The following is a 25983-nucleotide window of genomic DNA, read 5'->3' as shown; positions in this document are numbered from 1 at the left end:
AATTTTTCTAACTTGTGAGAAGACTGTGGTTATATTTTTCCATTTTATATAAAGTTTGAAAACAGGAAAAAGTAACCCACTGTAATAGAGTTCAGGATAGTAGTTGTTCTTGGTGGGTGGGTACCAGCTGGGAGAGGGCACTAGGGAAACACCTGGGTCCTGGAAGTGTTCGTCTATATCTTGACCTTGGTGGTGGTTACATGGATGTGTACATATCCAAACTTTGTTCACTGAGCTGTATGTACACTTAAGATTTGTGCCCTTGATTGTATGTATATCAGTTTACTTTTACAAAAATAAAGTCATGGATAAAGTAAGTAATATTGTTAAGGACACTGAAATTTATAAGAAACACAATGAAAATAAAACATCAAAGTATGGGCAATGAATTAAAATTGTTTATGTGTTGAATACGGATATGCTCAGCACAATGCTGTATGTTTTGGAAGATAAGAAGAAGATAGGGATCAACAGTCAGTTTATCCATGTAAGAAGTGAGTAACCAGTCCGTTTATCAGTGTAAGATGTGGGTAACATTCCATTTGTCTGGATCGGATCCTGGTACTTTTTCTGGTGATTCTACTTCTTAAAAACCAGCTCTGTTCATAAGAAATTGAGCATTGAGGTAAAAGGTGAGCAGGCAATAGAGTCAGTATACCTAGTAGGAAAGGCACAGTCTGGGAGTAGGAGGCCTGGCTTGGAATCCAGGCTTTGGTGCCAATGAATGGGGTGACTCTGGTGGTTGCAACAATATAAGCAGCACAGCAGGGCAGCAGCTGTTGTGTACGTACACTGAACTGGGCATTATCCGTATATTTTTTCTGTTCTCACAATAGCCTGCAGAGTAAGTGTTACTATGTCCCCATTTGGACGGATGAGAAACCTGAAGCTCATCATTGATAAATTGCAGAGGTAGAGTGTAAACCCATTGCTGCCATCTGGATCCAAAGTCTATCTATGCTCATTGTAAATACCGTGCTGCTTAAATTCCGTGATGCCCTTCCTTGTTGTACAGCTTTCCTGGGCTCCTCTGTGAAGTATAGCGTTAAGATGGGATAAACTGTAATTCACTTGTAGCTCATGGAATTTCTCAAATTCCTGCAAATAATTAAGAGTTGAAGGTGTATATATATTAATGATATTTCAACTTAGGTGGAAGAAGAGAATTATGAAATTCAAGCTACAGAAATAGACATTGCTTATTTTTGAGAATTCATTCCCTTAAAACATTTTGGACACCTAGTATCTGCCAGGTTTTGAGATAGATGATTAGAATATGGTGGTAACTTAAATATTCGTTATTCCTGAAGATTTCATTCTTTGGTTGGGGAAGTAAAGGAACAGGCACATACGTTGTGATGTTAGAACTAAGGTAATTAGGGTAAATCCAGGGTGTAGTAGAAGAACAAGGGAGAGGCTTAAGTGTAGGACAGTCAGAGAAGTCTTAACAGTTTACATGTTGCTTTTAGATGATCTCATTTGATCGTCATTAAAAACCCTATGAAATAGAGAAGGTTTTGTTATTGTATTTTATTTTTTATACCAGAAAACGTATTAAGAGAGGTTCTTTGCCTTCACTCTTTATGCATTTATGGGACAGATACAACCAAATTTGAATTCCAGTTTTGTCAGGTGCTGGCTTTGTGCTACTGGCCAAGTGAAGCTAACAAATTCTTTATCTGAAATATATGAATAATACCTCCTTCAGAAGAGTATTATGAAGTTTAAATGAAAAAAAAAACCCTGCCATATTGCATAACCCATGATATAATTGACAATCAATATGTCAGTGACCTTCCCCAGGTCACCTGGCTGATAGCTAGACGAGCTAGGAGTTATAGTGAGGCTCCTGACTCCAAATTCTATTTCTTGCCCCACTATACCATCTCTCCTGTAGGCATCTTGTCCCTAAGGACTATTAAAGCAGTGCCAGCAGTCATTGAGGTATCATTTTGTACCTGTTGATTTTTTCTTTCTAACAAGAATGAACATTTTAATGTTTTATAAATGTAGTCATTTTAATCTTTTTCTTTAATGGTAATTATTTGCTTTTTGCCTTCTGAGTTCTATGTCAACTTCAACTTTAATATTTTGGATACTTTTTATTTTGACTAAGTTTATATTTACTATTTTTATAGTAAATAATCTACTTATTTTAAAGTGCTATAATTCTCCCTTAAATCCTCAAAAGTGTTAGCATGTAGTGAATTTGCTAATGGTATTATTGTTATTTTTGTGTTTTATTTTATCACCTTACTAAATTGGGCTAACAATCTCATTTCCTTGTTTGGAAGGTCTTGCTTAAATCACCCGGACAAAAAAATTGTTGCCTACTCTTCAATGATTTTGTTTACATCCCTTAATCATGAAAGAATGAAAGAACTGGAGGAAAACCTCAATATTGCGATTGATGTCATAGATGCTTACCAAAAACATCCTGAATCAGAATGGCCGTAAGTATCTTGTTAGAAATTTGATTGCTTTGGGGCATCCTGACAGATCACTTTCCTTGCAGAAGTTTCAAGTAAAAATTTGGACATTGTGATAATTGAACGATAAGTTAAAACTTAGCATGTGTTGACAGAATTAGAAAAGATTTTGAGCAGAATCTAGAGAACTTGTGAATGAGGTGAATAAAGTGAGGCTTGAGTTGAGCCTTTAAGGACAAAGAGAATTCTTTAAGGTGGTGAGGAGCGGGAAAGACATTCTTGGTGTATGAAAAAACAGTGTGAAATGCCCAGGCACCTTTGGAGTGTACAGATCAGACTGCTGTGGCTGCAGTAACTAGTTCATTAGATCAGAGTTTGGTGCGAGCCTTGTAAGCATCTGTGCAGATGAGATAGTGACTGCCATTCAAATTGCCCCCCGATACATAATGTACTGCCATCCTTCATACATAATGTGTTATTTCTCTGTGATTGCTTTTAAGATTTTTCTTTGTCTTTTCAGAGGTTAATTATGGTATTGGCATAGATTTCTTTGGGTTTACTCTTCTTGGGGTTTCCTCAACTTCTTGAATCAGTAGATTTATGTCTTTTGCCAAATTGGGGAAGTTAATTTGGGAAATTTTCGCTGTTATTTGTTTGAATACTTTTTTTCAGGCCCTTGTTCTCTCTCCACTTCTTCTGGGACTCCATGTTTTAGGCGCACACACAGTCCAAGGCAGGGCCAAGGCTGTGGCTCAACTGATGGGACTGTGAAAATAATACAAGTTACAACAATCTACTTTTAGGTTTAGACAGTTTGTTACTTATATAGACAGAGAAAAGAAGAAGCCAAAGGGGCCAGCTCCTCCTGATCCTTGTCCCAGACACCACAAAGACCTGGATGATTAGGATGTGAATTGTAAGGTACCCCATTCCTGAGGAGCCCTTCTTGACTGTTTAAAGAGGCTTTATATGCTAAGAGGGACAAGGCAGAAAGCTCTGTGCCTCATTAGCTCCAAACTCATTAGAACCTGTCTCATGACAGCCTCCCTTAGAAGACAGAAGAGCAAAAAGGATACAGCCTCAGAAGCCTCAGGCCCCTCCAATCTCAGGTTCCAGGAGGATCACAGGTATTCAGCAGGCAAGACTCAGATTAGCCACTGTTCAAGCTCTGGCATGCATGGTATATATGGATACATCCAAGGTCACCAGGGCGCTATGTGGAGCTGTTCCCCTAGACTCTGAAGATACAAGTGTTAGTCTTTTGTTGTTGTTTTGTAAGTCCCTGAGGCTCTGTTCAGTGCTTTTTTGTTTTTTTTCCAGTCCATTTTCTCTCTTTGCCAGTACTACAGTGTCTTGATTACTGTAATTTTATAGTAAATTTTGAAATCAGGAAGTGTGAGTTTTCCAACTTTGTTCTTTTTCAGTTTTGTTGTCCTGTGTCCCTTCTGTTTCCATATTAATTTTAGGATAAACTTTTTAATTTGTTAAAAAAAAAACAGCTGGAATTTTGATAAGAATTACATGAATCTGTAGACCAACTTGGGGGTGTATTGCCATCTTACCTAGATTAAGTGCTCCAATCCACGAATAGAGGATATTCATCTATTTATTTAGGCCTTTTAAATTTTCGTCAGTTATGTTTTGTAGTTTTTAGTCTATGAGTTTTGGGTGTCATTAGTTCAATTTATTCTAAGTATTTTATTCTTTTTGATGGTATTGCAAATGGAATTCTTTCATTTTTGGATTGTTCATTGCTAATGTGTAGAAATACAACTGATTTTTGTATATTAATCTTGTATCCTGCAATTTTTCTTCCTGAACTTATTTATAGTTTTAGTAGATTTTTTTGGGTATGTGATTCTTAGGATTTTCTCTGTACAGGACCATGCCATCTGCAAGTAGGTAATACTTTTTTCTTTCCAGTTGGGTTGCCTTTTCTTTCTTTTCCTTGCCTAGTTGCCCTGACTGGAAATTCCAATACAATGTTGAGTAGAATTGGTGAGAGCAGACATATCTGTCTTATTTAAGATCTTAGCGGGGCAGTCTTTCAGTGTCTTGTTGCCTGTGGAGTTTTCTTAGAAGCCCTTGCTCAGGATGATAAACTTTTCTTCTACTTCTACTGATTTTCTTTTACTTGTTGAATGTTTTTATTATGAAAGTCTATTTTATCAAATATATTTTGTGTCTGTTGAGATAATCATATGGCTTTGTCTTTTAGTCTATTAATACTTTGTCTAACAGTGATGTTTATACTTTAAATTGACTTTGGATTCCTGAGATAAATCCCACTTGTTCATAGTGTGTAATCCTTTTTATATGTTGCTGGATTTGGTTCATATTTTGTTGGGGATTTTTGCATCTATATTCATAAGGCATATAGGTTTGTAGTTTTTTTTTCTTTTTGTGATTTCTTTTTCCGATTTTGGTATCAGGTAAATACTGACTTTACAGAATGAGGTTTTGTTTTGTTTTGTTTTTGGAAGATTGTAAAGGATCGGTATTCATCTTTAAATATGTGGTAGAATTCACTGGTGAAGCCATCTGGTCTTGGGCTTTTTATCATGGGAAGGGTTTTGGTTACTAATTCAAACCTGCTATTGTTACAGGTCTTGGTTTTTTTTTTTTTGAGACGGAGTCTCACTCTGTTGCCCAGGCTGGAGTGCAGTGGCGCGATCTCAGCTCACTGCAACCTCCACCTCTTGGGTTCAAGCAATTCTCTGCCTCAGCCTCCTGAATAGCTGGGATTGCAGGTGCCCACCACCACACTCGGCTAATTTTTTTTGTATTTTTAGTAGAGACAAGGTTTCACCATCTTGGCCAGGTTGGTATTGAACTCCTAATCTCATGATCCACCCGCCTCAGCCTCCCAAAGTGCTGGGATTACAGGCATGAGCCACTGCGCCCGGCCCCTACTTGTTACAGGTCTATTCAGATTGTTGTCTTTTTCGGTTGGTTTTGGTAGTTTGTGTCTTTCTAGGAATTTGCCTGTTTGGTCTAGGCCAGGGGTCCTCCAGCCCTCGACCTGTGGACTGGTACCTGTCTATGGCTTGTTAGGAACAGGGCCACATAGCACAAGATAAGCAGCAGGCAAGCAAGCATTCCTGCCTGAGCTCCACTTCTTGTCAGGTCATCAGCCACATTCGATTCTCTTAGGAGCACAAACCCTATTGTGAACTGCGCATGCGAGGGATCTAGGTCTCACACTCCTTATGAGAATCTATTACAACTAATGCCTGATGATCTGAGGTAGAACAGTTTCATCCTGAAACTGTCCCCCCACCCCTGTCTATGGAAAAATTGTCTTTCATGAAACTAGTCCCTGGTGCCAAAAAGGTTGGGACCACTGGTCTAGGCTGTCTAATTTGTTGGCACAAATTGTTCATAGTAGTAGTAGACCCTTAGAATTTTTTTATTTATGTAAGATTGGTAGGAATGTCCCCTCTTCATTCCTGATTTTAGTAATTTGAGTCTTCTCTTTTTTCTTGTTCACTATAGCTAAAGGTTTGTTAGAGTTTTTGCTCTTTTCAGAGAACCAACTTTTGGTTTTGTTGATTTTCTTTACTGTTATTCTCTATTTCATTTCTTTTTGCTGTAATCTTTATTATATTCTTTCTTCTGCTTGCTTTGGGTTTGGTTTGCTCTTCTTTTTCTAGTTTCTCAAGATGGAAGGTTAGGTTACTGATACGAGATCGTCCGTCTTTTTTACATAGGCATTTACATCGCCAAATTTCCTGGTAGGAACTGCTTTAGCATCCCCTAATTTAGTATTCTGTAAATTTTGGTGTTTGTGCTTTTATTTTCATTTATTTCAAATTATAGTCTAATTTCCCTTGTGACCTATTGGTTATTTGAGAGTTTGTTGTTTAATTTCCACATATTTGTTTATTTTCTAAATTTCCTTTTGTTATGGTTTTCTAATTTTATTCCATGTGGCCAGAGAACCCACTTTATATGATTTCATTCTTTTTGACATTACCTAGGCTTCTTTTATGGCCTGACATATGGTCTATCACAGAGAATGTTCCATGTACACTTTAATAGAATGTGTATGCTGCTGGTTTTGGTGGCATGTTCTGTAGATATCTATTAGGTCTGATTGGCTAGATGGTTGATAGTGTTGTTTAAACCTTCTGTTTCCTTGCTGATCTTCTGTTCTAGTTCTTTTCGTTATTGAGAGTGAATTATCATCCATTTTTTCCTTCAGTTTTGTCAGTTTTTGCTTCCCTTATTTTCACGCTCTGTTAAGTACACACACACGTTTATATTTATGATTGTTATACCTTCTTGATGTGTTGACCCTTTCTCATTATAAAATTTATCACAAATTTTGTTGTTTATGTTTTAGTAATATCCTGTTTTTAAAAAAATCTATTTTTACATATGTTTTGCACATAGTAGTCAGTGTATGATTAGGCCACAGATTTTCTCCAGGGAGTAAGCCTTGAGCCACCTGTAATCCCACTTGCATTCACAGGTGAGGTATGAGCTTTTTCAATTTTGGCTTCTTTCAGTGTAATCTTTTATCATTCTGTTGAAATTATACTTAATTTTGAAATTATTTTTTTCTGAATATTCATTTGTATTTCAATCAAGATTTACAAACAAACAGAAGTTGGTACATACAATAATATGATGTGTTTAACTTAGAAAACTTCCATTTGTATGCAAATGTAACATGACAGGATCAATCATTAGAGTCAACTTACTTAGAGAAATTTTCTGTAGCTGAGTTCTGTTTTATTTGTTGAGTACCTTGGGTCTGTATTTTAATCATCTGCAGTTTTTTTTTTAGCAGCTTGTAATAAAGGGCAAAAGGTCGTAAAGGGCAAAATATAAAATCTGTTAATATAATATAAAATATAAATAGCTCAAGTTAAAGGTATTAGAGACCACTAGAAGGAATTCAGAAAGGAACAAAGGATGGATCTAGTAGTGGTTAAATGATCGCTTCTGCAGTCCAGGTGCGGAATACTTTGATTTGTGTGAGAGGAACTCTACATTTGGTAACAAACAATGAGATCACAGAATATCCAGAGGCTTCCAACAAAACTGTTGTTTTTGCTGTTAAATATAAACTTATCCCTAGAAATTGGAGAAAACCCACTTTCTCCCTTTTTTCTCCCCTACATTTTAGGAGATAGCTGGGAAGTAATACAAAACTACATGGTCTTAGAATTCATGGTTTCATTATGTTTTCTTTTCTTCCTTTGCTTGTTTCTTAGAAAAGGGCAAATGTGATTCCAATAACTTTGGGTTTTTTTATTTGAGTATACTAGAGACACAGGAAAGTGTAGGCGAGAAAGTCTTTGGCACTACTTGGTTTGAATTATTGGGATAATGTCTTTCTAAAAATGTCTGTTCTTTTGTTTGTAGGTGTGAAAGATGTTTTCATGCTCTTAGATAACCCTAGATGAATCCAGGGATTCTATTTTGAGTTCATCTAAATCTGAAAGTCCAGTAAATGTGCACTGGTAGGTTAGGCCAGTCAGTGCAGAATTACACAGTAGAGGAAGAGGTAGGACTGCCTCGTGCTGATCCTGTGATGTGTTGGTTGCTTTGTCTGTGTAATCTCATTTTCACATTGCTGCCATCCTGTGAATTGTATTTTGCTACTATGTACATATGAAAGTTAAGCAGAGTAAACCAGCCTGACCAAGGTCACACAACCAGCATATAGCAGAGGCAGGATTGCAAGTGATGCCAAACTTGAGGGCCTATCCCATTTTTATTAATACCATGTCATGTATTATGAAAATTACCAATTTTCAGAGAGGAGGTCTGCATTTCAAAGGTGAGGCGTGAACTCTTTCAGTTTTAGCCTCTTTTGGTATAAACTTTTTCTTTTTGAGACAGAGTCTCACTCTGTTGCCCAGGCTGGAGTGCAGTGGTGTGATCTTGACTCACTGCAACCTCTGCCTCCTGGGTTCAAGTGATTCTCCCATCTCAGCCCCCTGAGTAGCTAAGACTACAGGTGTGCGCCACCACGCCTGGCTAATTTTTTGTATTTTTAGTAGAGACGGGGTTTCATCATGTCAGCCAACCTGGTCTTGAACTCCTGACCTCAGGTGATCTCCCCACCTGTCTCCCAAAGTGCTGGGATTACAGGCATGAGCCACCGTGCCTGGCCTAAACTTTTATTAATCCATTGAACTTTTACCCAGTTTCACTGCAAAAATGAAGTTATAACTGGGAGCAAAGCATTCTTTTTTGTTAATATTTGGGTTATCTAGTTGATTTATTTTGTATTCTCTAGGGATGTGTCTTGCCTTATGCATATACATTTTATTATCAGCTTAAGTGTAACAATATTAGGAAGATAAACATAATTGTCCATCCTCTTGCAGTCTGAATCTGTTGCCGCTCTTCTGTTCGCTCACAACAGCCATGCATTCCACTTTCATGGCACTTAGCACATTTAATTGTCCATTAGACTGTGAGCTCCCTGTAAGGCAGGATTTAGTGTTGTTTGTTATTGGATCCTTAACAAGATAATGTCTGGCATGTGATAAGCATTATTTTAGCCATGATTCTTCTGAATCTAAGTGACTGAAGTCCACTTCAGATGGTTTATGCACATAAAGGAATTTATTGGCTTATACAACCGAAAAATTCCAGGGTCATTGGGTGAAGGCACGGTGAATCCAGGGCTGAAAGATGTCATCAGTATCTGTCTCATCTTTGTCTCATTTTTCTCCTGTGCTGGCTTTGTTGTAAGGCATATTTCCTGCTTCCTGTGTTGGCTCCTGTTCTTGCCTGCTCAGGGTTGGCATGGCCCACGGCTGGTCCTCAGACCACTCTTCTCCATTATTGCTCATTCTCTGGGTGACCTCATCTCATACCACAGCTTTAAATACCTCTTCTAAATTGATGATTTCCACATTTATGTTTCTGGCCTTGACCTCTTGCTGAAGCTCCAGATTTACATATACAGCTTCCTATTATGTGCTTCTAATTGGCATCTGAAATGTATGAAGGCTGCATCCAAACTTTTGATTTCCCCCACGTATAACACCTCCTGTTACTCTACCAACGTTTATCGTTCAGTAACTGGTACCATCATTTACTCGTTTGCTGAGGCCTGGAACCTGAGTCCTGATTTTCTTTCACTCTCATTCACTTATACTCATCAGCCCTATCTTCAAAATGTGTTCCAAATTCACCTACTTCACACCTCCTCTGCCATAGACGTCTTTCATTGCTACTGCCAGAACTTTCTTACTCATCTTTCTGTCTCTCCTTTTGCCCTCTGAATCATCACACAGTAGCCAGAGTGACCTTTTAAAAATTACTGTAGCTCTTGTCACTCCTTGCTTAAATAAACCGTTCAGTGCCTTCTTATTGCAATCTAGAAGCAAATCCAAAGTACTTGTCATGTCCTGGCGTCTGACTGACCACCTCATCTTATTTCTTACTACTTTTACTCCTGCTCATGAGTTCCATCTGGTCTTACTGTTTTTCTTTGAATACTCCAAGTTTGTTCTGTCCTGAATCTTTACACCCACTGTCTTTCTGCATGGAACCTTCCTTTAGATCTTCGCATGGCTAGCTCTTTTAGGTCTCTGTTCAAATATCTATCATTTCGACTGAGAGACATTCCCAGCACTTTATGTTCAGTAGTGTTTCCTCTAAACCCGTATAGCTTTACTCTCTTTTATTCATTTGTTTAATAGCACTTACCACTGTCGAACATTATACAAATCTTACTTGCTTTCTTGTTTATTGTTGGTTGCTAGAATGTAGGACTAGCTCCATAAGGCCCTGGAGTTTGTCCTGGTCATCATTCTATCCAAATCACCTAGAAGATGTGTTGACAAACTATGGCCCATGGTCTGAATCCAGTCCACTGCTTCTTTTTATAAATGAAGTTTTATTGGAACACGCCAAGCTTGTTTATATATTGTCTATGGCTGCTTTCATGCAACAGTGGCAGAGTTGAGTAGTTGTGACAGAGACCATTTGGCCTGCAAAGCTTAAAATATTTACTATCTGGCCCTTTATGGAAAAGTTTGCCAACCCCATCCATTGAAGGGTTTTTGGTAGTAGTATTTGTTGAATAAGCCTAGTGATTGGTGGCATTGTTGTCCTTCAGTCACTTCAGGCTTTATCTGGTTCTCCTGAACCGTAGTTTTGATAATAGCTATAATAAGGCCTTTCCTCTACCAAGGCTTTCTTCTAGTATATCATTTCAATTTTGTTATTTAAGTATTTGATTTACTTGGAATTTATGTTGGTTTAAAGGTTGCAGTGTGGATTCACTCTCATTTTTGTTTCAGATGATGCTGGTGGTCCCAGCAACAGAGCACTGTCATGGCTGAGACCTGTCTTCCCTTTTCCTCCGTCCTTGCCCTAATCCCTGTACCCTTACTGCTCCATCCATGGACAACTTTTTTACTTCAACTTTTGCTTCCTGACCACACATTCCAGCGTGCAGAACTTAGTCCTTCCTTTACGATGTCTCAGTTCTACTATTTTAAGTCCTTAAGGATTTTATAAACATATTGATCAAATCACATTTATTGAACATTTATTAGGAGTTTTTTGGTTTTTCAAGAAGAAAATTTCCCCTGTAGTCCCAGCTACTCGGAGAGGCTGAGGCAGGAGAATGGCGTGAACCCGGGAGGCGGAGCTTGCAGTGAGCCGAGATTGCGCCACTGCACTCCAGCCTGGGCGACAGAGCGAGACTCCATCTCAAAAAAAAAAAAAGAAGAAAATTTCCAAAGCGAAGCAGACTCAGTCTGTTGCCCACTGTTTAAAAACTGTTCATATATATTGTCTGGTTTTATGTTGTTTAAGGTAGGGGGTAAATTGTTATTCCATTATGCCCAGAAGCAGAAGCGATGGTTGGAGATTTTAACACCTGCTTTTCAGCCATGGGCAGAACTCATAGACAAATATCAGTATAGACTGATGTTTTATACATTATATAAACATGATGATATGGATCAAGCTTGTCCAACCTGTGGGCTGCATGTGCCCCAGGATGGCTTTGAATGCTGCCCAACACAAATTTGTGAACTTTCTTGTAACATGAGTTGTTTTTCTTACTTCTTGTTGTTGTTGTTGTTAAGCTCATCAGCTGTTGTTAGTGTTAGTGTATTTTATCTGTGCCCCAAGACAATTCTTCTTCTTCCAGTGTGGCCTAGGGAAGCCAAAAGATTGGACACCCCTGATACAGATGATCTCGGTAGTACTGTCGTAGGTAGCCACCTTCACCTGAGTGATATTTATAGACCTTCCCTTAGCACTTCCAAACTCCACTTTCTTTTCACCTGCATGTGTCATGTTCACTAAGGTAGACCATAGGCTGGGCTGTAGAAAAGTTTCAGTAAATGTGTAAGGGATTGAAATCATAGAGCACATTCTCTTACTCATAAGATGATTTCTAGAAAAATTCCAAACTTTTGGAAATTAACACATCTGATTGATTTGTCAAAAAAGAAATCACAGGCAAATTAGAAAATATTTTGAACTGAAGTATCAAGTTTTGTGGGGTAAAGCAAAAGCAGCCAAGTGTGGTGGCTCATGCCTGTAATCCCAGCACTTTGGGAGTCTGAGAACGGAGGATAGCTTGAGGCCAGGAGTTCGAGACCAGCCAGGGCAACATAGTAAGACACTGTCTCTGCCAAAAAAATAATAAAAAAAGCTGCGTATGGTGGCACATGCGTGTAGTCCTATCTGCTTGAGAGACTGAGGTGGGAAAATTATTCGAACCTAGAAGTTTGAGGGTGCAGTGAGCTATGATCGCACAACTGCACTCCGGCTAGGGCGACAGAGTGAGACCCCATGTCTTAAAAAGACAACAAAAACGAAAGCGGTGCTTAGAGTAGAGTTTATTGCTTTTTTTTTTTTTGGAGATAGAGTCTTGCTCTGTCGCCCATGCTGGAGTGCAGTGGCATGATCTTGGCTCACTGCAACCTCTGCCTCCTGCGTTCAAGTGATTCTCATACCTCAGCCTCCTGAGTAGCTGGGATTACAGGCAGGCACCACCACGTCCAACTATTTTTTTTGTGTTTTTGGTAGAGATGGGGTTTCACTATGCTATGTTGGCCAGGCTGGTCTCAAACTCTTGGCCTCAAGTAATCCACCCACCTCAGTCTCCCAAGTGCTGGGATTACAAGGTGTGAGCCGCGGCCTTGAATGTTTCTATTAATAAAGAAAGGTCTGAAATCAGTGACCCACAGTTCTACTTTAAGAGGATAGAAAAAGAAGAGCATAGTAAGTCCTGAGTAAGTAAGAAAGAAAGAAATAAAAGATGACAGAAATCAATGAAACATAAGACAAAAACAATAGAAAAAATTCACAAAGGCAAAAGTTGATCTTTGACCAACAAAATTGATGAAGAAAAAAGAAAGAGAGCACTAATTACCAACACTATGAAAGAATGTGTAGTTATCACATCAGTCTTCAATAAACTTAAACCTTGGTTGAGGCAACTTTCTTCACCTGAGACACTCTGAAGACCCACGCTTTTGGGTCCTGACTTCCTTTTGAAGCCCTTATAGTATTTTGTTGCTTGTAGTTCCCCAAACACACTGCTGTTCTTTCCTTCTTGCTGTTTATCTAAGTCCTTTTTTTCCCCTTCTAATTTAAATGCTGTCTTCTTTTCCTTCTTCTAGGGATTGGCAAAATACCTCCTCTAGCCTGTTTGATTTTCTTGTCCCCTATCACCCCCTCTTGCCCCCAGCCTATTGGTTAGATACATTTGTTTCTATTATATAATCCTTAATGTGTGTCTGTCAGCACTTAACATGGTCTTCTGTAAATTATGTCTAAATATGGGTCTTTATTGTTTGGAGGATATATTTGGAAATATGGCTTGTGACTAGGAATATTGCGTTTTTGCTATTCTTATGGGAAAATGCTTTAAATTCTAAGTACCTGAACTATGAATGAGCTTTAAGATCTCAGTTTAGCTTGTGTATCCATCTGGGAATGCATAGATTTCTATTGACCTGCCCAGATTGATAGGAATACTGTTTGAGAATTTCAAATTTTATCCATTATTTTTAGGAATATTTTACATCAGAGTGTTGATCAGCTATTTTAAATGCTGTAGAGGAAATAGAATATGTATTTGGATTTCGCTTTTATGTGAAGTGACAGTGTATTGTAGTAGTTAATATGCTTCATTTGGTTATGACTGAATATAGTTTTATTGTATTATTGTATTGTTAAATGATTGAACTATGTGTCAATATATTTAATGCTTACAGTCAATTTTTATTGCTATAACCTGGTTATAAACAGTATATTCCTTAGTTCTTAAGTCTTTTCCTCAGATGCCCTCTGGTAAATATAATTCATAATTAATTAATAATACTGTTGAATCTTTTTAGTTGTCACAGGGGTACTTTGAAGAACTATGCCTATAATCTTTGCCTTGGGGTTTCCATAAGTTGATCTCTTAAGTTTAGATGAGTGCATTGCTTGACAATGAGGATGTTTTCTTGGTAACTTGAGAATTCTTAATGAATAATCAAGCCAGTAATGGAAGTGTGACAGGTCTTTCTCTGGTTCATTATAGCAGTTAGCTTCTGACTAAAACAATTTAATATGTTTTTTGTTTATACCTGATCTTGTTGCTAAATGAAGAATTTTTCTTTCTCAACTTAGATAAAAGCTGTAGTAGCCCTGTCTTTCCATTGTATCAATTTAAATTATTTCAATAAAGCTTTCAGTAGTAAAATTGGAGAAAAATATTTTTAGGATTTTTTTTTTCCTTTTAGCTGCTAATAGATTAATAGTATGCGAACCTTTTAACACATTTAAGATTACAGCAAATCAAAAATTCACTGAAAAGAAATGCTTTTGTGTGTAAGCTGTGGCTATAAAGTAGGTAAGGGCGTGTCTCTTTTTACTATGTTTCAAGTAACCAAACTTTCCTCCTCTTTTTTCCCTAGGTTCTTGATTATTACAGACCTCTTTCTGAAAAGCCCGGAATTGGTACAAGCCATGTTTCCCAAACTGAACAATCAAGAAAGGTAACCCCCCAACCAGCGTGGTTTTGAGTATTTAGCATTCCATATAGGGTATTCGGTGCACGTGACTGCAAAGCTGTGTGGTTTCTGAGTTGGCACAGAATCTCTAAATACATGTTTCTGTGTTGGTAATGGTTTTAAATTGGTTGGTTAACATTACAACTTAGCCACAATAGGCAGTGATTTATGGAGGGTAGCAGGATCCAGGTTGGTGCCATTATTCAGTAAATGCATATTAAGAAAAACGTTAAGAACAAAATATTACGCATATGCCTGGATTTTAGAATAGTAATTTATGTAGCTGTGTATTACAGTTGAATATTTGAGGTGTACTCATTTGTTTAGGTCATGGGTGTTATTATTTGTGATACACTCTGCTAGGTTTATAGGTTTCTGATGGATAATTCGGACTAAAAATTGACACCCGTCCACAATGTCACAGTTATTATAGTAGGAAAAACAGTGACCTAGGAGTCTAAGACACTGGCCCTGTGCTTTGCTATGATTATAGTTCTTTATGTGACCTTGCTGGGATTCAGTTTCATGTGTGTGTGTATTTTTTTTTTTCCCCTAAACCTCTATGGTAAGGTACAAGGGATTCAGTTTCTTGACCTGTAAATTAAGGAGATTGAATAAATAATTTGCAGTACACTTTTCAATAGAATATATTTTTCCTAACCTTATTAGAAATGTTGCCTTAGGAAAATAACAAAATATATTCAGAAACTACAGATCTAATGATGAAAATCTCTTAAAGTTGTTAATCTTTTGATTGTAGTCACGAGTTTTAGTGGTTTTGGACTTTTTACTTTATATTTAGGTTTCAGTAGTTAAGCTTTGTGTACTTTTTGTAGTCTTTTATTAATTAGGTCATTTTTCTTCTTTAATATCTTTAACAAACAGGAAAAGCTTATGCTTTAAAGTCACATGAAATACCAGGTTTATAAGTCCAATTCCACTGCTCCTTTCGCTATATATACCCCCATTACAGATAGAGAAGTATTTGTAGTTTTTTGACCTAAAAGAAATAATACGATATACAGTGCTAAAAATTAGTATTTTTTTTGCAGTAAGGAACACCTGAATACAAGAAGAATGCACAGTTTAATTGTATTTTAATATTCAAGCTGATATTTTCCATAGTCTATCAAAATTAACCTGTTTTTAAATGATTTATTACATAACTACATGGGGATGGTAGACTAAAAATGTTCTGTTTTTATTGATAAAGTTGTATCAGGTGCATCCTTACTTCATTCAAGGTTCTGCTCAGTTGTCACCTCCTCTTGCCCCTGCTTTATTTTTCTTCTGGAGGAGATGAGCTGTCATTTCATCACATCATTCATTCATCGTGTCATGTCACATACCTGTTTGTTATTGTAGCACATTTCCATTAGATTTTTGGCACCCTGAGGGCAAGGATTCATCCCTTCTTATTCTTCATTCCACATTTCCAGTCAGTGGTTGGCACATAGCAGGTGCTCAAAAAGAAAAAAAAAATAGTTTTTCAGGGAAAGCATGAATGAATGAATGAATATTCTTACTCAATAAAGTGTTCCTCTAGTATATTGATTAATATTATCTACTAAGTTGGAAACCTCAAGGTTATACTCAGCTTCTCCACTTTACCACTGGTCAGTAAACCTTATCAGTTATACTATCCCAAGGTCTTATGTATTTATTCTCTTTTTTGTCACAGCCCTAGTTTACCCTGTGGAATCTTTGACTAGATTTTGACAATAGCCTTTGTCAAAAACTTGTGGTAAATCACACATAATATAAAGTTGACTATTGTAACCATTTTTTTTTTTTTTTTTGGAAAAGGTATAAGACAAGGTCTTGCTTGTGTTGCCCAGGCTAGAGTGCAGTGGCTGCTCACAAGTGTGATCATAGTGCACTACAGCCTCAAACTCCTGGCCTCAAACAGTCCTCCCACCTCAGCCTCCCCAGTAGCTGGGAGTACAGGTGTGGGTCACCATGCCAGACTACAATTGTAACCATTTTTTAATGTACAGTTCAGTGGTGTGAAGTATGTTCACATTGTTGTGCAGCCAACTTCTGGAACTTTTTCATCTTGTGTATCAGAAACTCTGTACCCATTAACAATAAACTACAGTGAGGTACCACTTGATACCCATTAGGATGGCTACTATCAGCAGACTGAAAAGAAGAAGTTTGGGCAAGGATATGGAGAAATTGGAACCCTTGTGCACTGTTTATTTCCCACTGGTGGGAATGTAAATGGTGCATCTACTGTCTTAATCTGTTTTCTGCTGACATAACCGAGTACTGGAGAGTGGTAATTTATAAAGAAAAGAAATTTATTTCTAACAGTCTGAGGCTGGGAAGTCCAAGAACATGGCACTGGCATTTGGTGAGGGCTCTCTTGCTGTGTTACCCCATGGTGGGAGGTGAGAGGGCAAGTAAGTGCGTGTGAACATTACAGAGACACAGTCCCTGCCCTCACTGTGAGGGTAATAACCATGTGTTGTTATGTACAAGAATGAAAGTGCTGTGTAAATTCTTAAGCTTTTTTCTTGTGCTAGTTCTTTTCATTGTTGTCAAAATTAGTTGACTTCTTCACCTAGAGGCTGGTAGTCTGTTCATGCAGATTACTTGGTGGGGAAATTTTAGATATAGACTCATCATCAATTCGTGTGGCACGATTCAGCAAAAATGAGAGCCTACATTTACATACTTGTCTGGTCTCCTTTTCCAGGTGAATTGGAGTGAATATTAACAAATTGGACTAGCTGCTCGTGGTAAACAGCTTGTGTAGTTTTCAGGTTTATAATCTCTATGTACAGCATAGTAGTTAAGGACAGATGCTAGCGCTGCCATTTACTACTTTGGATAGGTTGATGAGAATAATAGTAGCTACTCCATGAAATTGTTATGATAACTGATTGAAATATGTATAAAACTCTCGGTGCCTGGCATGTAATGGTCACCCCCGTAAATGTGTTGCAGGGAAGAAGATAATTGACTTTGGCATCAGAAAGTGTTCAAATACCACCTCAGTACCTCTGTAACCCAGGGCAAATACCTTAATCTGTAACCTGAGCTATTGCTATTTCTGCTTCCATGCTGTTACTACTATTACTGCAACTACAAGTCTAACAACTAATACTACTATGCTGATGACCTTGCCATTTTCTCCAGGTAGCATCACTGTTATGTATAGAAGGCACCATGTAGCCCTTGTCATTTGATCCTCACAAACTCTGTGAAATAGGTATTATTCTTGACGTTTTCCAAATTGGAGTTCTGAGGCCTGTAGTTCCAGCTACTCAGGAGGCTAAGCCAGGAGAATCACTTTAACTCAGGAGGTGGAGGTTGCAGTGTGCTAAGATTGCTTCACTGCATTCCAGCCTGGGCAACAGAGTGAGACTCTGTCACATGAAAAAAAAAAAACAGGAATCATAATTTTAAGGCAGACTATGTAAGTACTGTATTTAATCAGGGGAGAATTAGAAATAGAATGCTAATGACAGCCAGTGATTGGGAGACAAAATTATGGCAGCATGGCTCTGCTTGGAGGGGTGTGTCTGGTGAACTCAGAGCAGACTGAGTGATGATTTCTGGGTTAAGGGAGCAAGACTTTCACACCAATGTGTAATAATTCTAGACAGCTGCAACCTCTAACCGCTTTAGCTGAGTCTTTCCTACTTTTGCATCCTTCACACCACAGTGAATAAGTCAGTGAGTAACTAGCATTTGTTAGACCACTTGTATTCTTTTATATTTTCAAGGAAGAGATAGAGAGTTGGGTGCAGTGTCTGGTGGGGAGACCTGTATACCAGACTAAAGAGCTTTTAGACTCATTCCTTAACAGTGGGAACCATTAGAAGGTTTAAATGGCAGGTGACTTAATGTAAGTAGGATCATTTAATGAAGGATAGTCTATTCTGAGGTGATATTCAAACTTAGTTTGCAGTTTTATATTTTAAAGATTCATTTCTGACTTTGACCGCTTCTTTCCTTTGAAATCACTCAGTACCCACATTGTTAGCTCTCTCGTCTTGTAACCATATAATAAAGCTGCATTATACAGGTGGCATCTGCTGGGCCAGGGAGAAGTTGAGCCAGAGGAGGCTGGCCTGTGTGTCATTGTGTAAGGAAGGCAGCGTGTGCTTCTACCTCCCTTTAGCACTTGCAGATCTCCCTGCACCTCATCCACTTGGACCCTCGGAGTCTCCTGTTGCTGCTGAACAACTTTAATTTCCACCACCTTGGGGCCCACCCTTCCTGTCCTCACCTCAGGACTGCCCATTTGGGATCTGCCCCTGATTCAGGATCTGCACTATTGTTTGTTTTTTTTCTTCAGTTGTAACCCATCTGTTTTCTTTCTCATTTCTCCACATCCCTATCTGTGGATACCTTAACACTTACAAATCTGATACAATTATTTTCTTCTATTTCATTACCTATTCAAGAAATAGTGAACTAGGTGCCAAATTCCCTGAAGCCAGGGATCCTGACTTCTTATACTTAGCAATAACTGCTACATTATGTAATCCAGTTTAAAAGGAATGTATTTAGAGTAGGCATTTGGGCCACATGGAATAGGTGGTCTCTTTCTTAGCATTCCTTGAAAGTCATGTGTGTGTGTGTGTGTGTGTGTGTGTGTGTGTGTATGTATATATATATATATATATATATGTAGATAGATCCACTTGTGATAGAGATATATATAGATAGGTATATCTATATTTTATATAGACATAAAATTTCAGTAGCTTTTGGGGTATAAGTGGTTTTGGTCACATGGATGGGTTGTATAGTGGTGTGATTTTGGTCACATGGGTGGGTTGTATAGTGGTGTGGTTTTTGGTCATATGGATGGGTTGTATAGTGGTGTGGTTTTGGCTGCCTGGATGGGTTGTATAGTGGTGTGGTTTTGGTCACATGGATGGGTTGTATAGTGGTGAAGTCGGCAATTTTAGTGCACTGTCACCTGAGCAGTGTATATTATACCTGATATGTAGTTTTTATTTCTTACCCTCCTCCTAACTTCCCACCTGCTGTCTCCAATGTCCATTATACTACTCTGTATGTCTTTGTGTACCCATAGCTTAGCTCCCACTTATAAGTGAGAACATATGGTATTTGATTTTTCCATTTTTGCGTTCTTCACTTAGAATAATGGCCTCCAACTGGGCATGGTGGCTCACACCTGTAATCCCAGCACTTTGGGAGGCAGAGGAAGTCAGATCACTTGAGACCAGGAGTTTGAGACTAGCCTGGCCAACATGGAGAAACCCCGTCTCTACAAAAAATACAAAAATTAGCCAGGCGTGGTGGCGCATGCCTGTTATCCCAGCTACTCAGGGAGGCTGAGGCATAAGAATTGCTTGAACCTGGGAGACGGAGGTTGCAGTGAGCCGAGATCATGCTACTGCACTCCAGCCTAGGTGACAGAGTGAGACCCTGTCTCAAAAAAAAAAAAAAAAAAAAAAAAGGGCTTCCAGCTCCAACCAAGTTGCTGCATAAGACATTATTTCATTCTTTTTTATGGCTGAGTAGTATTCCATTGTGTATGTATATCACGTTTTCTTTGTTCATTCATCAGTTGATGGGTACTTAGATTGGTTCTATATCTTTGCAACTGTGAGTTGTTCTGTGATAAACATATGCATGCAGGTGTCTTTTCCTTTGGGTAGATACCCAGTAGTGGATTGCTGGATTGAATGGTAGATCTACTTTTAGTTCTTTGAGAAGTCCCCATACTATTTTCCATAAACGTTGTACTATTTTACTTTCCCCCCAGCATTGCATATGCATTCCTTTTTCACTACATCCATGGCAACATCTGTTGTTTTTTGACTTTTTAATAATGGCCATTCTGACAGGTTAAGGTGGCATCTCATTGTGGTTTTAATTTGCATTTCCCTGATGACTAGTGATGTTGAGCATTTTTTCATGTTTGTTGGCCATTTGTAGATCTTCTTTTGGGAAATGTCTATTCATGTCATTTGCTCACTTTTTGATGAAATTATTTGTTTTTTTCTTACTGATTTGTTTGAGTTCCTTGTAGATTCTGGATATTAGTTCTTTGTCAGATGCATAGTTGCAAATGTTTTCTCCCATTCTGTTGGTTGTCTGTTTACTCTGATGATTATTTCTTCTGCTGTGCAGATGCATTTTAGTTTAACTAGGTCCCATTTATTTAGTTTTTGTTCCATTTGCTTTTGGGATCTTAGTCATAAATGCTTTGCCTTTGACAATGTCATAAAGTTTTTCCTAGGTTTTCTCTTAGAATTTTTATGGTTTCTGGTCTAGATTTAAATCTTTGATCCATCTCAAGTTGATTTTTGTATATGGTGAGAGATCTAGTTTTATTTTTCTACCTATGGCTATCCAGTTTTCCCGGAACTGTTTATTGAATAGGAGGTTCTTTCCCCAATTTATGTTTTTGTATGCTTTTATGGAAGGTCAGCTGATTGTAAGTATTTGGCCTTATTTCTGGTTTCTTTATTCTAGTCTATTGGTCTGTATATCTAGCTTTATATCAGTACAATCCTGTTTTGGTTACTATAGCCTTGTAGTATAATTTGAAGTTGGAGTAATGTGATGCCTTAGAATTGTTCTTTTTGCTTAATATTGCTTTGGATATTTGGGCTCTTTTTTGGTTCCATATGAGTTTTAGGATTATTTTTTCTAATTGTATGAAAAATGATGTTGGTATTTTGATAGGAATTGCATTGAATCTATATATTCCTTTGGGCATATGATCATTTTAATGGTATTGATTCTTCTAATCCATGAGCATGGGATGTAGTTCCATTAGTTTGTGTCATCTGTGATTTCTTTCAGCCGTGTTTTATAGTTTTCCTTGTAGAGATCTTTCACCTTCTTGGTTAAGTATATTCCCAGGCATTTGATTTTTTTTTTTTTTTTTTGCAGCTATTTTAAAAGGGACTGTGGTCTTGATTTGTTTCTCGGCTTGGTTATTGTTGATGTATACCAGTGCTACTGATTTGTGTACATTTATTTTGTTACCTGAGACTTTACTGTATTCATTGATCAAATCTAGGAGTCTTTTGGTAAAGTCTTTAGGGTTTTCTAGGCATATGATCGTATCATTGGCAAACAGAGATAGTTTGCCTTCCTCTTTTCCAATGTGGATGCCCTTTGTTTATTTCTCTTGCCTGATTGTTCTGGCTAGACCTTCCAGTGCTATACTGAATAGAAGTGGTGAAAGTGGACATCCTTGTCTTGTTCCAGTTCTTAGGGGCAATGCTTTCGTCTTTTTCCCCATTAAGTATGAGGTTGGCTATGGGTTTGTCATGTGTGGCTTTTACTATTTTGAGATATGTTCCTTCTATGCCCAGATTTTTATCACAGAGGGATGCTGGATTTTGTTGAACGTTTTTTCTGCGTCTATTGAGATGATCATATGGTTTTTGTTTTTAATTCTGTTTATGTGATGAATCACATTTACTTGGGTATGTTGAACCATCCCTACATCCTGAGATGAAACCCACTTGATCATGGTGAATTATCTTTTTGCTCTGCTGGTGGATTCAGTTTTCTAGTATTTTGTTGAGGATTTTTGCATCTGATGTTCATCAGGAATATTGGTCTGTAGTTTTCTTTTTTTGTTATGTCCTTTACTGCTTTTGGTATCAGAGTGATACTGGCTTCATAGAGTGAGTTAGGTAAGAGTTAGGTAGGATTCTCTCTTTCTCAGCCTTTTGGAATAGTTTCAGTATGATTGGTGCCAGTTCTTTGAATGTCTGGTGGAATTTGGCCATGTATCCGTCTGGCTCTGGGCTTTTTGTTTTTTGGCAATTTTTGTTATTATTGATTCAGTCTCACTGGTTGTTACTGGTCTGTTCAGACCTCCGATTTCTTTCTGATTCAAGCTAGGAGGGTTGTACGTTTTCAGAGATTTGTTCATTTCCTCTAAATTTTCTTGTTTGTTTGCACAGAGGTGTTCATAGTGTCCTTAAATGGTCTTTTGTATTTCTGTGGTGCCAGCTATAATGTCTCCATTTCTGTTTCTAATTGAGCTAATTTGAATTTTCTACCTTCTTGGTTAACCTAGCTAATGGTCTATCGATTTTATTTATCTTTTCAAAGAACCAACTTTTATATTTTGTATTTTCATCTTTTGTTTCGATTTCATTTAGTTCTGCTCTGATCTTTGTTATTTCTTTCCTTTTGCTAGCTTTGGGTTTGGCTTGTTCCTCTTGAGACAGGGTCGTGCTGTGTCACTCAGGCTGGTGTGCAGTGGCACAATCACTGCAGCCTTGACCTTCCTGGGCTGAAGTGATCCTCCCATCTCAGCCTCCCAAGTAGCTGGGACTACAGGCATGCACCACCATGCCTGACTAATTTTTTAATATTTTGTAGAGACAGCATTTCACCATGTCACCCAGGCTGGTCTCAAACTTTGGGGCTAAGCAATTCTCCTGCCTCTGCCTCCCAAAGTGCTGGGATTACAGGTGTAAGCCACCACACCTGGCCTAGTTGGTTCTTGTTTCTCTAGTTCTTTGAGGTATGATGGTAGATTGTCAACTTGTGATCTTTCAGACTTTTTGATGTAGGCATTTAGCACTATAAACTTTCCTTTTAGCACTGCTTTTGCTGTATCCCAGAAGTTTTGATAAATTATATCTGTTATTATTTATTTTGAATAACTTTTAAATGTCCATCTTGATTTCATTGTTAACCCCAAAATCATGCAGGAGCAGCTTGTTTAATTTCCATGTATTTATGTAGTTTTGAGGGTTCCTTTTGGAATTGATTTCTAGTTTTATTCTATTGTGGTCTGAGAAGATACTTGATATGGTTCTATCTGTCTGTCTGTCTATCTATCTATATCTATATCTCTATCTATCTATCTATCTATCTATCTATCTATCTATCTTATCTAAGACTGAGTCTCGCTCTGTTGCCCAGGCTGGGGTGCAGTGGCACGATCTTGGCTTACTGTAACCTCTGCCTCCTGGGTTCAAGTGATTCTTCCGCCTCAGCCTCCTGAGTAGTTGGATTACAGGCCCCTGCCACCACGGCTGGCTAGTTGTTTTTGTATTTTTAGTAGAGATGGGGTTTCATTTTTAGTAGAGATGAGGCCAGGCTGGTCTCGAATGCCTGATCTCAGGTGATCCCCCATCCTCGGCCTCCCAAAGTGCTGGGATTTCAGGTGTGAGCCACCACACCTGGCCAATATATTTTGATTTTTAAAAAATTTATTGAGACTTGCTTTGTGACCTGTCATGTGGTCTGTCTTTTCTTAGGTCTAGTAATTGTTTTGTGAATCTGGGAGCTTTAGAGTTAGGTGCATATATATTTAGGATTATAATATCTTCCTGTTGGATCGATCCTTTTATCATCATATAATGACCTTCTTTGTCTATTTTTAATGTTGTTGCTTTAAAGTCTATTTTATCTGACATAAGAGCTATTCTGCTCGCTTTTGGTTTCCATTTGCATGAAGTATCTTTTCCTACCCACTTTACTTTGATTCTGTAAGACTCCTTATGTTTTAGGTGAGTCTGTTGAAGACAGCAGATATTTGGTTTGTGATTTTTTTTTAATCCATTCTGCCAATCTGTATCTTTTAAGTGGAGCATTTAGATGATTTATATTCAACATTAATACTGAGATGCGAGGTACTATTCCAACTATCATGTTGATTGTTACCTGGATATTTTGTGTTCTCCATTGTGTTACTGTTTTATAGGTGCTGTGCATTTTGTGCTTTCAAGAGGTTCCATTCTGGTGCCTGTTGACCTTTTATTTCAATCTTTAGAACTTTTAGCCTCAATTTATTTTTAAAGATTATATATAAATAAGGGAAAGCAGAAATTCTCTAATACTGTGCTCAACTGAGTGGACCGTGTGTTTGTTTTATTTTGGATTAATTATTGTCACAAGAAATCTGAGGTTTTAGGAGTTTTGAAAATTGCTAAGGTCTGTTGGTGATTTTTCCAGACTGATAATATTTCCCATCATTTGGCCACAGTACAGGAAGTGTTTGGTATAGTTTTATTTCCTACTTGAAGCAGTAAATAATTTAAATTTTTCTCTTGGTAAGAAATGTTCCATGCCTAATCTGAATGTATTTACCCTTATTTGCTAACAAGCAGTTTAGATATGTGTACCCTTTCTTCTATAGAAATTAGAATTATACATATAATCCCAAATCAAAATGTAATTTTGAGCATATGTCCTAATTGATTTATGCTAGACAGATTGACCTATGTGATTCATTTTTCCTAGGAGAAGGAAAGAGATAGTTGAAAAGAAGTATTTATTTGGTAATTTATATATTGACGTAAAAATGGCACAGTCTTGGTCTTCAGATTTGTGTTTGTGTAAACTAAAACGAATAGTAAAGTTTCACAGTAAAGACTATCAAATGAGTGGTTAAAGCACCTGGCTCAGGGCACAGATTGAATCCTAGCTTAGACTCTCAGTGGTTTTGTGACACTGGACAAGTTAATTAACCTCACCAAGCCTTATTTACCCACCTTTAATGTGAAACTAATGACAGTACCTGCCTCATGGAGTTTTTGTGGGATTAAATGATACAATGTGTGTAAAATGCTTAGCTCTGTAGAAAATAGTGAATGAATGTTAGCCCATTTCACTTTGCTGTTGCTAGTATTGCAGATGTGTTCATACAAAAAACTGAGCATGTCTAAAATGTTGAATTATTTTAATGTTGAAATTAATGGACATAAAAGCTGCATTAAGCATTTCTAGTTTCTGTGGCCAAGACACATCAAATAAACTGAGAATTTAAAAAATAGGTGATTGATGAAGATTAACTTTATTCATGTTTTTCCTAGCTAGACATTATAAGCAAGGTAAGGAATTTAAAATAATAATATTCCCTTAAAGTTGCTTTCCTAGGTATTTTTAGCATTGTATAATTTAAGTATTATAGATTCATGCAGAAATCCTTTATGTTTTACAGAGTTACACTGTTAGACCTTATGATAGCCAGGATAACGAGTGATGAGCCACTCACCAAGGATGACATCCCTGTGTTTTTGCGGCATGCTGAATTGATTGCAAGCACCTTTGTGGATCAGTGCAAGACTGTGCTCAAGTTGGCCTCTGAGGAGCCTCCTGATGATGAGGTAAGGGAGGCAGATTTCCCAATCTCGGGTAAAAGAGAACGGACAGATTTTCTAACTCAGCCAAGTCCTCTATGAGAATTCTTTTTTAAAAGCTTTAAAAAATATTATGTAAGTAATGTATCCATGTATGAGAATAATTAGAAAATTTAGATAAGGGAAAACAATGTCCTTATTCCTACCATCCAGAGTCAATGACTTAGACAAATTCTGGTTAATTTTCTAGGCAGATGACATCAGATACGTGCACACAGACATAGACATGCGCACATATGTATCTATTAAAACTGGAATCTTTCTGTGCCTTCTGTTTGCAGGTTCCCATTTTTTCTTCGGAATGTAAGCTCTAAAAGGGCAGAAATTTTGACTGTTGTGTCCGTAGTACTATGTATATGGTAGGCACTGAACAAATATTTGCTGAATGAATAAATAAATAATACATTGTAAATGTCTTTTTAAATAAATGCCAACATAGGGTGGGCA

At 37.7% G+C, this 25983-nt stretch overlaps 1 protein-coding gene across 3 annotated transcripts in view; it reads left to right on the top strand.

The window, feature by feature from the left end:
* Positions 1-25983, top strand: part of ATXN10 (ataxin 10) — a 189465-nt gene that overhangs the window by 28674 nt on the left and 134808 nt on the right. For all 3 annotated transcript variants that reach the window (XR_010117008.1, XM_055253883.2, XM_055253884.2), the window contains 3 exons: positions 2295-2453; positions 14330-14410; positions 25338-25503. Coding sequence is in view for 2 of the 3 variants with exons in the window: in XM_055253883.2 (XP_055109858.1) it covers positions 2295-2453; positions 14330-14410; positions 25338-25503 (406 nt within the window). In the remaining variant the exon portion in view is untranslated. The remainder of the gene's footprint in view (positions 1-2294; positions 2454-14329; positions 14411-25337; positions 25504-25983) is intronic.

Source organism: Symphalangus syndactylus, chromosome 18 (assembly GCF_028878055.3).
Source record: "Symphalangus syndactylus isolate Jambi chromosome 18, NHGRI_mSymSyn1-v2.1_pri, whole genome shotgun sequence".
NCBI lineage: Eukaryota > Metazoa > Chordata > Mammalia > Primates > Hylobatidae > Symphalangus > Symphalangus syndactylus.
This window is presented reverse-complemented; position numbering and strand designations above follow the sequence as displayed.